General features: G+C 48.3%; 1 protein-coding gene across 1 annotated transcript in view; it reads right to left on the reverse strand.

The window, feature by feature from the left end:
- Nucleotides 1–14,209, reverse strand: part of LOC144508347 (potassium channel subfamily K member 9-like) — a 30,074-nt gene extending 15,865 nt beyond the window's left edge. The window contains exon 1 of the mRNA XM_078236187.1: nucleotides 13,924–14,209. Coding sequence (XP_078092313.1) covers nucleotides 13,924–14,206 — 283 coding nt within the window. The 5' untranslated portion in view covers nucleotides 14,207–14,209. The remainder of the gene's footprint in view (nucleotides 1–13,923) is intronic.
- Nucleotides 14,210–15,052: the final 843 nt, after the last annotated feature.

The raw sequence follows: 15,052 nt of genomic DNA on the forward strand, positions 1-15,052 counted from the left end.
CCTCCTGGGCATGGGCACCCTGACAGTGCCAGCCTGTGCCCCTGGCACTGCCCAAGGGGTAAAGTGCCAATGCCCATGGGGCACTTTGGCACTGCCCATCGGGCATTGGGCAGTGTCAAGGTAGGAGGGGCCTGATGGGGGTGGGGCCTCAGGGGATGGGTGGGCTCCCATTGCCATGCTGCATTGGGATCGATGGGGGCAGGGGGGAGGCCAGCAACCAGGGCAGACTGGGCAGGTGTCTGCCAAGGGGGATCTACCCGGGAGGGGGCGGCCGTCAGCCTGCGGGGATCTTTGCACTTTGCACTTTGGGGTGTTGAGGGGAATTGTACTGCGGGGAGGAGAAGGGGACTGGAGGTCGGGGTGGACAAGGACGAGGGGAAGAGATTGAAGCTGGCCCGGGAATGGTCAGGGGGACCGTGATCGTGCCATGGGGGGTGGGGGGGGGTGCAACACTGTGGGGGTCCCGGGATGGCCAGCGATCAAGCTGGCTAACCAACAGAAGGCTGACAGTTTGGGGCCACTGCACACGTGCAGGGACCTGCTGGTTTCAGCCGCCTGGGTGGGAATAGGCCCCACCCTCTGAAATCTAACGCTGGTGGCCTCTGCATTGCACAGAGTGTGCGAGATTTTAGTCTGAACTCCCACTGTAAAAACCAGCGTGAATTACTCCAGTTTTCCCGTGAATTCAACATTTTGGGGAGAATTCCGCCCTGAGATTGTGAAAGAACTGCCAAGACACAAGATATCCTTGTATTGTGATGATCCTGCATGCAGTATAATATAAGGTGCTCAGCATAGAACCATAGAAAATTACAGCTCAGAAACAGGCCTTTTGGCCCTTCTTGTCTGTGCCGAACCATTTTTTGCCTAGTCCCACTGACCTGCACTTGGACCATATCCCTCCACACCCCTCCCATCCATGAACCCGTCCAAGTTTTTCTTAAATGTTAAAAGTGACCCCGCATTTACCACTTTATCCGGCAGCTCATTCCACACTCCCACCACTCTCTGCGTGAAGAAGCCCCCCCTAATATTCCCTTTAAACTTTTCTCCTTTCACCCTTAACCCATGCCCTCTGGTTTTTTTCTCCCCTAGCCTCAGCGGAAAAAGCCTGCTTGCATTCACTCTATCTATACCCATCAAAATCTTATACACCTCTATCAAATCTCCCCTCAATCTTCTACGCTCCAGGGAATAAAGTCCCAACCTATTCAATCTCTCTCTGTAACTCAGATTCTCAAGTCCCGGCAACATCCTTGTGAACCTTCTCTGCACTCTTTCAACCTTATTTACATCCTTCCTGTAACTAGGTGACCAAAACTGTACACAATAGCAGAGCAAGGTTCAACCTGGGACTGGAGAGTGGCACCGCCCACAGTGTGATGTATTTAGTCACAAGGTCAGAGAACAACCGAGGACAGAATCGACCCATCATGTCTGCACTGATTCTCGGATTGATTTATCTTACCCAGGCCCTCTCCCCTGCCCCACACATCTTCCATGGCTAATTCCCCTAACCTACACATCTTGAGACACTAAGGGGCAATTTAGCATGGCCAATCCATTTAACCCTAACCAGCACGTCTTTCAGACTGTGGGAGTAAACTGGAGCACCCGGAGGAAACCCACGCAGACACGGGGAGAATGTGCAAACTCCACACAGATTGGGGCAGGTGACCAAAAACCTGGTTGAAGAGGTAGGTTTGCGGGAGCAGCTTATGTGCCAGTTGACAGCACTCTCACCTCGGTGTCACATGTCTGTGTGTACACAATCCCACTCCAGGAAGTTGTAGATTGGTGTTCTGGTGGAGAACTGAGGAAATGTTGCACTGTGGGAGGTTTCAGGTTAGATATTAAACTACAGTGCTATCTGCTATCTGAGGTAGACAGAAAAGATCAAAGAAGACCACATTTTTATTCATCCTTGGGATGTGAACATTGCTGGCTAGGCCAGTATTTATTACTCATCCATAGCGGTGGTGCTGAGTTGTTTCCTAAACCGTTCAGAGAACAGTCAAAAGTCAATCACATTGCCAAGGATCTGGATCAGATGTAAACCAGACCAGGCAAGGATGGCGGATTTATTTCCTGGAAGAACACAAGTCAACATATGAGGCTTTGAACTATCCAGTAGTTTTGTGATCATTATTAATGAGACTAACATCTCATTCCGGATCTATTGGAGTGGCACGGTGGCAGAGTGGTTAGCACGGCTGCCTCACAGTGCCAGGGACCCGGGTTCTTGGATCACTGTCTGTGTGGAGTCTGTATGTTCTCCCCGTGTCTGTGTGGGCTTCCTCCGGGTGCTCCGGTTTCTACCACAGTCCGAAAGGTGTGCTGGTTAGGTGCATTGGCTAAATTCTCCCTCAGTGTTACCCGAACAGGTGCTGGAGCCTGGCGACTAGGAGATTTTCACAGTAACGTTATTGCAGTGTCAATGGGCCTGATTTTTGGTAAAATCGGGCCCATTGACTGTCACATTTCCGACATTATCAGAGTGACTATACGTCATCAGCAGTAAATTGCTTTGGGTGTCAGAGAATGTGCTACATAAATGCAAGCCTATCTGGTACAGAACCAGGGGGATTTAGTGAGTTAAAGCCACTCAGCCTTGGCAGCTGACGGCTTGACTGTCAGTCTTCCATGAGAAGGTCCATGCACCATGTCTGGCCCATGCTGGGCACATTATAGCTTTGGGAGGGTGAGATACAACATCAATACAAAATAGTATCACGCAGAGCAGGTATTAATCAAAGTAATCTGAATGCACATAGCAGGAAGAGAAGATACCATTCTGGGATCAGAAGCTACAGTCTTACTGTGATCAAAGCGATTGAAGGTCCCCTGCAAATTATTTCAGTTTCAAGTTCAAACTGTGTCTGAAGGTTTAAACTTGCCCCTCCAATTTCTCCCTCTCTGAAAGATCGTTTGAGTTAAGTAGATGTTGTATGGAAGAATCAGCCTTGTTCAAGTGAATCTATTCCCAGAAGATTAATGGTGTGTATTAAGCGGGCAGCAGTTGCTGTTTGAGAGCAGTGCGAATGTTGGTCATTTATTAACAGCCTTCTTTATTCCTTCGCTGTTAGTACTTTAATCATCAGGTGCAGCAGTAAAACATCACAGCTAAAATGTTCTTCTCAGTGCAAGAAGAGATCAAATAGATTCTAATCAGGACAGGAGCAAGTAGCAGGAGCGATTTGCCTAAGGGTGCGTTCTCTGCTCAATTCTCTATGCCTTGCGGACTTGCATTTTCCCCTTCATCTGCTCATAGGAGCCTCCCATTTCAATTTCAAGTTGTCTAATGTCATCATTCTCTTCCTCACTCTTGATCTCTAACACTCTAATCTTCTTGCAGCAAGTTCTCACGCTTTAAAATACAGCCAATCCAATCTTGTTGCCTTTTCTCGATGATGTTCACTAACGATCTTTCTTCCTGTACCATCCTGAGAACCTCTCTCTCCAATGGGTCTACTCCACCCTTCTCCAGAATCACATTTCACAAATATCTAGTCTTTGGATGTCCGCTTCTCAAGGTTCATGTTTCAGTCCCCGACAACAAGACACTCTAAATCACTGACTATCCTTTCCATCAGATTTCAACTCATATCAGAAACGTAAGAAATAGAGCCAACTGGCTTCTGGAGACAAATCCCCATTCAGTAAGATCATAGATGATCTAATTGTGGCCATAACTCCAATTTCCTGTCTGCGAACACACCCCTGCTCCCCACCTCCATTACTCTTGACGCTCCTGTCAACCCAAAATCTATCTGTTGATGAGCAACACAGAATCATAAGCCGCGATTCTCCCATCGCGACCCGCAGCTTTTCTGGCAGGTCAAGGTGCGCGTCACCGGCCTGGAACCGGGATTTGCGCATGTGCCAGGAACGCATGCGCGTCTCCCAGAGCCGGCGAACAGTCCCCGGTCAGATCACGCTGGAAACCGGCGGGCAGGCAGCTAAATCATTTGAATCTTTTCAAAATGTATCTTAAATATGTTTATCAGTTCATTATCGGGAACTTTCAGGTCCCGATTGAATCTCCCATCCCGCCAGGAGTACTTCGTTCCGATGGGGTTCAGACTAGCTCCCCACGTTCAGGGAACTAGCGGTAGAACCCGCTGGAATGAAGTGGGGGGCAATCGGGGCCCCCCACGGGGTCGGGCGGTGGGGAGGTAGTGCCCCCGGGCATGGGCACCCTGGCAATGCCAGTCTGTGCCCCGCAGCACTGCCCAAGGGGCAAAGCGCCCATGACCAGGGGGCACCTTGGCATTGCCCCCCCATTGCAGAAAATGCAGATGTATGGGATTGGGGGTGATCTAGGAAATTGGATCAGGAATTGGCTAGCGGATAGGAAACAGAGGGTGGTGGTTGATAGTAAATATTCATCATGGAGTGCGGTTACAAGTGGTGTACCTCAGGGATCTGTTTTGGGGCCACTGCTGTTTGTAATATTTATTAATGATCTGGATGAGGGTATAGTTGGGTGGATTAGCAAATTTGCTGATGACACCAAAGTCGGTGGTGTGGTAGACAGTGAGGAAGGGTGTCGTAGTTTGCAGGAAGACTTAGACAGGTTGCAAAGTTGGGCCGAGAGGTGGCGGATGGAGTTTAATGCGGAGAAGTGTGAGGTAATTCACTTTGGTAGGAATAACAGATGTGTTGAGTATAGGGCTAACGGGAGGACTTTGAATAGTGTGGAGGAGCAGAGGGATCTAGGTGTATGTGTGCATAGATCCCTGAAAGTTGGGAATCAAGTAGATAAGGTTGTTAAGAAGGCATATGGTGTCTTGGCGTTTATTGGTAGGGGGATTGAATTTAGGAGTCGTAGCGTTATGTTGCAACTGTACACAACTCTGGTGCGGCCGCACTTGGAGTACTGTGTGCAGTTCTGGTCCCCACATTACAGGAAGGATGTGGAGGCTTTGGAGAGGGTGCAGAGGAGGTTTACCAGGATGTTGCCTGGTATGGAGGGGAGATCCTATGAGGAGAGGCTGAGGGATTTGGGATTGTTTTCGCTGGAAAGGCGGCGGCTAAGAGGGGATCTTATTGAAACATATAAGATGATTAGAGGTTTAGATAGGGTGGATAGTGATAGCCTTTTTCCTCTGATGGAGAAATCCAGCACGAGGGGGCATGGCTTTAAATTGAGGGGGGGTAGTTATAGAACCGATGTCAGGGGTAGGTTCTTTACCCAGAGGGTGGTGAGGGATTGGAATGCCCTGCCAGCATCAGTAGTAAATGCGCCTAGTTTGGGGGCGTTTAAGAGATCCGTAGATAGGTTCATGGACGAAAAGAAATTGGTTTAGGTTGGAGGGTCACAGTTTTTTTTTAACTGGTCGGTGCAACATCGTGGGCCGAAGGGCCTGTTCTGCGCTGTAATGTTCTATGTTCTATGTTCTATGTTCTATCGGGCAGTGCCAAGGGGTTGGGGCCTATTGTGGGCAGGGCCTAGGGGCAATCGGTGGGGGTGGGGGGTCCCGCTGCCACACTGCAGACAGGATCAGTCTGGGATAGAGGGAGGACAGTGATTGGGGTGGGCTGGGGGGGGTGGTCTGCCGGGGGGGGGGGTGCGCTGCCTCTGGGGGGCAGGGTCTGACCTTGAGGGGTAGGTCAGTGGGGGCGGGGGGGGGGGGGGAGGGGATCACCACTGCTGGGGGGGCTTTGGCTGTGCATTGGGGTGCTCTGGGAGGAGGGGTGAGTTCAGGGCTGGCCCAGGAATTGTTGTAGGAGCCGCGATCGGGCTGTGGAGGGGGGCTGGAATGGCAGCACTGCGGGGGTCCCGGGCTGGCCAGTGACTGAGCAGGCCAGCAAACGGGGAGTCTGACAGATCGGGACCACTGCGCATGCGCAGAGTTCCAGAACGTTCAAACTCTGGTGTGAATAGGCCCCGCCCCCCTGGGTTTTTAATGAGATTCATGACTGGGACCTCTGCAGTGCACAGAGTGCGGAGATTCAGGTGAGAAGCTGAACTGAAAAAAGAGTCGGGATCCAGAACAGTTTTCCCGTCAATTCAGCACCTTTGGGAGAATCGCCCCCATAGGGTGGGAATTTACAGCCTCGCTCCTCCCGAAACTGTAAAATCCCGCCCGAGGCCAACGGATCTTCCCATTGTCCATCCGCCGCTGCCTGCTCCATTCCCCGTGGTGGTCAGGGTGGGACATTTCCAGCTGCAGAATTGTCACAGTGCAGAAAACCATTCAGCCCATTGCATCTGCACCGAAAGGGCATCATGAATTAGTGCCATTCCCCTGCCTTTTCCACATAACCCCAAACATTATTCCCCTTCAAATAATTATCTAATGCCCTCCTGAATGCCTGCATTGAAACTGTCCCCACCACACTTCCAGGCACTGCATTCCAGACCCAGAAACAATCGCGATGTGAATGAATATTTTCACACAACAGGTTTGCTTTTTTTGCAATTCACGTTTAATCTGTGCCCTCTCGTTCTCGATCTCTTGATCAGTGGGAACAACATTTCGCTATCTATTCTGTCCAGACCACTGATAAATTAGCACAATCTGTTCTGAAATTAGAATAAAACCAAAGGCACAATTACAATATCCTCAAACTGAATTACACTAATCCCAGACTGAATGAGACTGATCCCAGACTGAATGAGACTGATCCCAGACTGAATCACACTAATCCCAGACTGAATCAGACTGATCCCAGACTGAATCACACTAATCCAAGACTGAATCACACTAATCCCAGACTGAATCACACTAATCCCAGACTGAATCACACTAATCCCAGACTGAATCAGACTGATCCCAGACTGAATCACACTAATCCCAGACTGAATCACACTAATCGCAGACTGAATCACACTAATCCCAGACTGAATCACACTAATCCCAGACTGAATCAGACTGCTCCCAGACTGAATCACACTAATCCCAGACTGAATCACACTAATCGCAGACTGAATCACACTAATCCCAGACTGAATCACACTAATCACAGACTGTATCACACTAATCCCAGACTGAATCACACTAATCCCAGACTGAATCACACTAATCGCAGACTGAATCACACTAATCCCAGACTGAATCACACTATTCCCAGACTGAATCGCACTAATCACAGACTGAATCACACTAATCACAGACTGTATCACACTAATCCCAGACTGAATCACACTAATCCCAGACTGAATCACACTAATCCCAGACTGTATCACACTAATCCCAGACTGAATCACACTATTCCCAGACTGAATCACACTAATCACAGACTGAATCACACTAATCGCAGACTGTATCACACTAATCCCAGACTGAATCACACTAATCCGAGACTGAATCACACTAATCCCAGACTGAATCACACTAATCACAGACTGAATCACACTAATCACAGACTGAATCACACTAATCGCAGACAAAGAACAAAGAACAAAGAACAGTACAGCACAGGAAACAGGCCCTTCGGCCCTCCAAGCCTGTGCCACTCCTTGGTCCAACTAGACCAATCGTTTGTATCCCTCCAGTCCCAGGCTGCTCATGTGACTATCCAGGTAAGTCTTAAACGATGTCAGCGTGCCTGCCTCCACCACCCTACTTGGCAGCGCATTCCAGGCCCCCACCACCCTCTGTGTAAAAATCGTCCCTCTGATATCTGAGTTATACTTTGCCCCTCTCACCTTGAGCCCGTGACCCCTCGTGATCGTCACCTCCGACCTGGGAAAAAGCTTCCCACTGTTCACCCTATCTATACCCTTCATAATCTTGTACACCTCTATTAGCTCTCCCCTCATTCTCCGTCTTTCCAAGGAGAACAACCCCAGTCTACCCAATCTCTCCTCATAGCTAAGACCCTCCATACCAGGCAACATCCTGGTAAACCTTCTCTGCACTCTCTCTAACGCCTCCACGTCCTTCTGGTAGTGCGGTGACCAGAACTGGACGCAGTACTCCAAATGTGGCCTAACCAGCGTTCTATACAGCTGCATCATCAGACTCCAGCTTTTATACTCTATACCCCATCCTATAAAGGCAAGCATACCATATGCCTTCTTCACCACCTTCTCCACCTGTGTTGCCACCTTCAAGGATTTGTGGACTTGGACACCTAGGTCCCTCTGTGTTTCTATACTCCTGATGACTCTGCCATTTATTGTATAACTCCTCCCTACATTATTTCTTCCAAAATGCATCACTTCGCATTTATCCGGATTAAACTCCATCTGCCACCTCTCCGCCCAATTTTCCAGCCTATTTATATCCTGCTGTATTGCCCGACAATGCTCTTCGCTATCCGCAAGTCCAGCCATCTTCGTGTCATCCGCAAACTTGCTGATTACACCAGTTACACCTTCATCCAAATCATTTATATATATCACAAATAGCAGAGGTCCCAGTACAGAGCCCTGCGGAACACCACTGGTCACAGACCTCCAGCCAGAAAAAGACCCTTCGACCACTACCCTCTGTCTCCTATGGCCAAGCCAGTTCTCCACCCATCTAGCCACTTCTCCTTGTATCCCATGAGCCTTAACGTTCTTAACCAACCTGCCATGTGGGACTTTGTCAAATGCCTTACTGAAATCCATATAGATGACATCCACGGCCCTTCCTTCCTCAACCGTTTTTGTCACTTCCTCAAAAAACTCCACCAAATTTGTAAGGCACGACCTCCCTCTTACAAAACCATGCTGTCTGTCACTAATGAGATTGTTCCGTTCTAAATGCACATACATCCTGTCTCTAAGAATCCTCTCCAACAACTTCCCTACCACGGACCTCAAGCTCACCGGCCTATAATTTTCTGGGTTATCCCTGCTACCCTTCTTAAACAACGGGACCACATTCGCTATCCTCCAATCCTCAGGGACCTCACCCGTGTCCAAAGAAGCGACAAAGGTTTCCGTCAGAGGCCCAGCAATATCATCTCTCATCTCCCTGAGCAGTCGAGGATAGATGCCATCAGGCCCTGGGGCTTTGTCAGTTTTAATGTTCCCCAAAAAACCTAACACTTCCTCTCTTGTAATGGAGATTTTCTCTAACGGGTCAACACCTCCCTCCAAGACACTCCCGGTTAACACGCCCCTCTCCTTCGTGAATACCGATGCAAAGTATTCATTTAGGATCTCCCCTATTCCCTTGGGTTCTAAGCATAATTCCCCTCCTTTGTCCCTGAGAGGTCTGATTTTCTCCCTGACAATTCTTTTGTTCCTAACGTATGAATAGAATGCCTTAGGATTCTCCTTAATCCTGCCTGCCAAGAACATCTCGTGACCTCTTTTTGCCCTTCTAACTCTCTGTTTGAGTTCTTTCCTACTCTCTCTGTATTCCTCCAGAGCTCCATCTGTTTTCAGTTGCCTGGACTTAACGTACGCCTCCCTTTTCATTTTAATCAGATCCTCAATTTCCCTGGTTATCCACGGCTCTCAAATCCTACCTTTCCTATCTTTCCTTTTTACAGGCACATGCCTATCCTGCAGCCTTATCAATAGTTCCTTAAAAGACTCCCACTGAATCACACTAATCCCAGACTGAATCACACTAATCGCAGACTGAATCACACTAATCGCAGACTGAATCACACTAATCCCAGACTGAATCACACTAATCCCAGACTGAATTACACTAGTCCCAGACCGAATCACACTAATCCGAGACTGCATTACACAAATCCCAGACTGAATCACATTAATCCCAGACTGAATCACACTAATCCCAGACTGAATCACACTAATCGCAGACTGAATCACACTAATCCCAGACTGAATCACACTAATCGCAGACTGAATCACACTAATTCCATACTGAATCACACTCATCCCAGACTGAATCAAACTAATCGCAGACTGAATTACACTAATCCCAGACTGAATCACACTAATCGCAGAACAAACAAAGAACAAAGAACAATACAGCACAGGAACAGGCCCTTCGGCCCTCCAAGCCCGCGCCGCTCCCCGGTCCAGGATTGAATCCTGAATCCAGGATCCCCGCCCAATTTTCCAGCCTATCTACATACCAATATCCTATCCACCGAGCTGTCCCTCACAGCTACGATGCTTTTGTTCATTACAACCTATTAACTTACCCCCACCCCCCCATTCCAGACCATGTGATCTCCAGGGAGAGGCGAAAACCCAGAGTGAAAAACCCCAGGGCCAATATGGGGAAAAAAAAAAATCTGGGAAATTCCTCTCCGACCCCCTGAGGCGATCGAAACGAGTCCAGGAGATCACAATGGCCCCGATCGGAAAATGCTTCCCAACCCTAGTCATTTCCACTTCCACGAACACCATATGAATTCCCTGCCCCCGAGACAGGTTCCCAACTATCCGCAGTCTCACTCTGTACTGGCACCAGCAAGATGATCATAGAATGAAGCCTTGAAACGAGAAACCAGGAACAATTAGCCCGCGCCGCTCCCTGGTCCAAACTAGACCACTCTTTTGTATCCCTCCATTCCCACTCCATTCATATAGCTGTCTAGTTAAGTCTTAAACGTTCCCAGTGTGTCCGCCTCCACCACCTTGTCCGGCAACACATTCCAGGCCCCCACGACCCTCTGTGTGAAATATGTCCTTCTGATATCTGTGTTAAACCTCCCCCCCTTCACCTTGAACCTATGACCCCTCGTGAACGTCACCACCGACCCGGGGAAAAGCTTCCCACCGTTCACCCTATCTATGCCTTTCATAATTTTATACACCTCTATTAAGTCTCCCCTCATCCTCCGTCTTTCCAAGGAGAACAACCCCAGTTTCCCCAATCTCTCCTCATAACCAAGCCCCTCCATACCAGGCAACATCCTGGTAAACCTCCTCTGTACTCTCTCCAAAGCCTCCACGTCCTTCTGGTAGTGTGGCGACCAGAACTGGACGCAGTATTCCAAATGCGGCCGAACCAACGTTCTATACATCTGCAACATCAGACCCCAACTTTTATACTCTATGCCCCGTCCTATAAAGGCAAGCATGCCATATGCCTTCTTCACCACCTTCTCCACCTGTGACGTCACCTTCAAAGATCTGTGGACTTGCACACCCAGGTCCCTCTGCGTCTCTACACCCTTTATGGTTCTTCCATTTATCGTGTAGCTCCTCCCTACATTATTCCCACCAAAATGCATCACTTCGCATTTATCAGGATTGAACTCCATCTGCCATTTCCTTGCCCAAATTTCCAGCCTATCTATATCCTTCTGTAGCCTCTGACAATGTTCCTCACTATCTGCAAGTCCTGCCAATTTTGTGTCGTCCGCAAACTTACTGATCACCCCAGTTACTCCTTCTTCCAGATCATTTATATAAATCACAAACAGCAGAGGTCCCAATACAGAGCCCTGCGGTACTGAATTACACTATTCCCAGACTGAATCCCACTAATTCCAGACTGAATCACACTAATCCCAGACTGAATCACACTAATCCCAGCCTGAATCACACAAATCCCAGCCTGAATCACACTAATCCCAGACTGAATCACACTAATCCCAGACTGAATCCCACTAATTCCAGACTGAATCACACTAATCCCAGACTGAATCACACTAATCCCAGACTGAATCACACTAATCGCAGACTGAATCCCACTAATCCCAGACTGAATCACACTATTCCCAGACTGAATCCCACTAATTCCAGACTGAATCACACTAATCCCAGACTGAATCACACTAATCCCAGACTGAATCCCACTAATTCCAGACTGAATTACACTAATCCCAGGCTGTATCATGCTAATCCCAGACTGAATCACACTAATCCCAGACTGAATCACACTGATCGCAGACTGAATCACACTAATCCCAGACTGAATCACACTAATCACAGACTGAATCACACTATTCCTAGACTGAATCCCACTAATCCCAGACTGAATCACACTAATCGCAGACTGAATCACACTAATCGCAGACTGAATCACACTAATCCCAGACTGAATCACACTAATCCCAGACTGAATCACACTGATCGCAGACTGAATCACACTAATCCCAGACTGAATCACACTAATCACAGACTGAATCACACTAATCCCAGACTGAATCACATTAATCACAGACTGAATCACACTATTCCCAGACTGAATCCCACTAATCCCAGACTGAATCACACTAATCGCAGACTGAATCACACTAATCGCAGACTGAATCACACTAATTCCAGACTGAATCACACTAATCCCAGACTGAATCACACTAATCCCAGACTGAATCACACTGATCGCAGACTGAATCACACTAATCCCAGACTGAATCACACTAATCACAGACTGAATCACACTATTCCCAGACTGAATCACACTTATCCCAGACTGAATCACAGTAATTCCAGACTGAATCACACTAATCCCAGACTGAATCACACTATTCCCAGGCTGAATTACACTAATCCCAGACTGAATTGCACTAATCCCGGACTGAATCACACTAATCCCAGACTTAATCACACTAATCCCAGACTTAATCACACTAATCCCAGACTGAATCACACTATTCCCAGACTGAATCACACTAATCCCAGACTGAATTACACTAGTCCCAGACTGAATCACACTAATCCCAGACTGAATCACAGTAATTCCAGACTGAATCACACTAATCCCAGACTGAATCACACTAATCCCAGACTGAATCACACTAATCCCAGACTGAATTACACTAGTCCCAGACTGAATTACACTAATCCCAGACTGAATCACACTAATCCCAGACTGAATCACACTAATCCCAGACTGAATTACACTAGTCCCAGACTGAATCACACTAATCCCAGACTGAATCCCAGACTGATTCACACTAATCGCCCGCTGTTTTACTCTAAACCCAGTTTCTTTCCACCTTGAGATAATAACCCTGGCTATCTTTACTGAATTTGCCACCAATGAGTTCATGCTCCCCCTGTGTTCCTATTCAGCCCTGTGTGGATCTCCCTATTGTGTTCCTCCTGGTGGGATTTCAGCTATCTCCTCTCAGATTCCAGCTCTTAGGTAAAAGCTCATTACTGCGGAGGCTGGATTCTGAAACAAAACCCGAAAATGCTGCAAAATCTCAGCAGGTCTGACAGCGTCAATGGAGAGAGAATAGAGCCAATGTTTCGAGTCTGGATGACCCTGGGGGCAATTTCGGTTTTTGTTTCAAACCCCAGCCCTTGTCTGATCAGCTGTACCCTTTCGCTGTCGAGGAACCATTTCTCTGTGTGATCGGATACTGGAGCTGGGATTAGTTGGGATAACATCATTAGTTGGGATAACAGTGGATCGATCCTCAGCACCCCATTTCCCGGGCGGATTGTGGATTGGATTCATTTCCCTGCAGGTTTCTGCATGAGCCGGACGGGGGAAATAAATAGCAATGAATGGGTTATCACATTGAAATAATGTGTAGAAACCGGGATCTCAATGGCAGCTTCTAGATCGCATTCCCTTCCTGCTAAAAGTTTGTCGTTACTTGCAGAATGTTTCAGTGCTGACTGCGCCGCCGTCTCTCCGTGGCATCCTCGGACCATCTGGCGACCAATCCCAATGCCAATGATACATTCTCCTTTCTGGCCTTGTGTCCTTATCAGGGAAGCTTGGGACTGGTGTGGCTATATTCCTAAACCCCTTTAGAAGTAAGATAACCATCAATTTTGTAGTATACCTTTTGCCATTAGAAACTGGGTATAAGATTCAGTCCAGTTTACCTTTTACTCTTCCTATAAACACACTGACAAACACTGACAATGAGATTGGTGACTTATTTGTGATAGGAATTAATCTCTATTCAGCACTCTGCCACGGGCATCCGACCAGTCTTTAGTTCAATGTTTGCCAAACTTTCTGTCTCCTAGCCCGTTCCCAGTCCCAGTTGTATTCCCAGCTCCCTGCTCCAGATATTCCTCTAGACTCAGGGCCAGGCAGTCCTGTGCGTGAGTACAGCATATTTTAACAGAGCTTGACCCTTCCTCACCTATGGTGGTGATCACGGTGATGGCGAAATAGAAGGAGCCAGCGAATTTCCATTGGTGGCCAGAGCGGTGCGGCTCGGCTTGTAGAACCACCCACTCCATCTCCTTGTAGTCTTCCTCACTCATGCCATACTTGCTCTTCAGTTCCATCCGCTTGGAGTTGAGCAGCCGCTTGCGGGAGCTCTCGAAGTCGGACTCGAGTGCGTCAAAGACGGCGGCTCCCACCAGCAGGTAGGTGAACATGCACAGGATCAGGGAGAGAGTCCGCACGTTCTGCCGCTTCATGACCACCAGAGGCTGGCTCCAGCGCGCCGCATCCCCGCCTCCCCCACCCACAGCACCCCGGGCACTCCGGGCGCAGGCACGCGCGCGGCCGCGCGCTCCCCGCAGCGTGCACGCGCCTCCAAACAATTTAGCAAATTAAAGAAATGAATTGTGCAATCGAAGAATTCCCTCTAACCGGGAGCCCAGGGGGCGGGGGGGGGGGGGGGGACTGAGTTGAGTTGGTTATTTGGGGTGGGTTATCTTGGCTTGGCTTGGACTGGGGTTGGTTCAGATTAGTTTGGGTTGGATTGGTTAGCTCGGGGCTGGGGTAACTCGGATTAGTTTGGCTTGGATTGGTTAGGGCTGGGATAACTTGGGTCGGTTTAGAGTAGTTTGGATTGGATTGGTTTAGGATGGGTTAATTTGAGTTGGCTGAGATTATATTGGGTTATTTTGGGTTGGAATGGGTGAAGTTTGGTTGGTTGAGATCCAGTTTGGGATGGATGGCTTTGAGTGGGTTAATGTAGATTGGTTAAGATTATTTTGGATTAGTTTGTGCTGGTTTAGATTCTCTCGGGTGAATTTGGGTTGGTTGAGATCAGTTTGGGGTGGATTGGTTTGAATGGGTTAATGTAGATTGGTTAAGATTATTTGGGGTTAGTTTGTGGTTGTTTCGATTCGCTTGGGTGAATTTGAGTTGGTTAAGATCAGTTTGGGATGGATTGACTTTGAATGGGTTAACGTGGGTCTGTTTAGATCATTTGGGTCTGCTTGGGTTGGATTGGGGTACCTCCGGTTGGTTCAGAGTAGTTCGGGATGGATTGGGTTAAATTAGTCGGTTTAGATCAGTTGGGTTAGCTTGGGTTG

Source organism: Mustelus asterias, chromosome 20, assembly GCF_964213995.1.
Source record: "Mustelus asterias chromosome 20, sMusAst1.hap1.1, whole genome shotgun sequence".
In the NCBI taxonomy this organism is placed as follows: domain Eukaryota; kingdom Metazoa; phylum Chordata; class Chondrichthyes; order Carcharhiniformes; family Triakidae; genus Mustelus; species Mustelus asterias.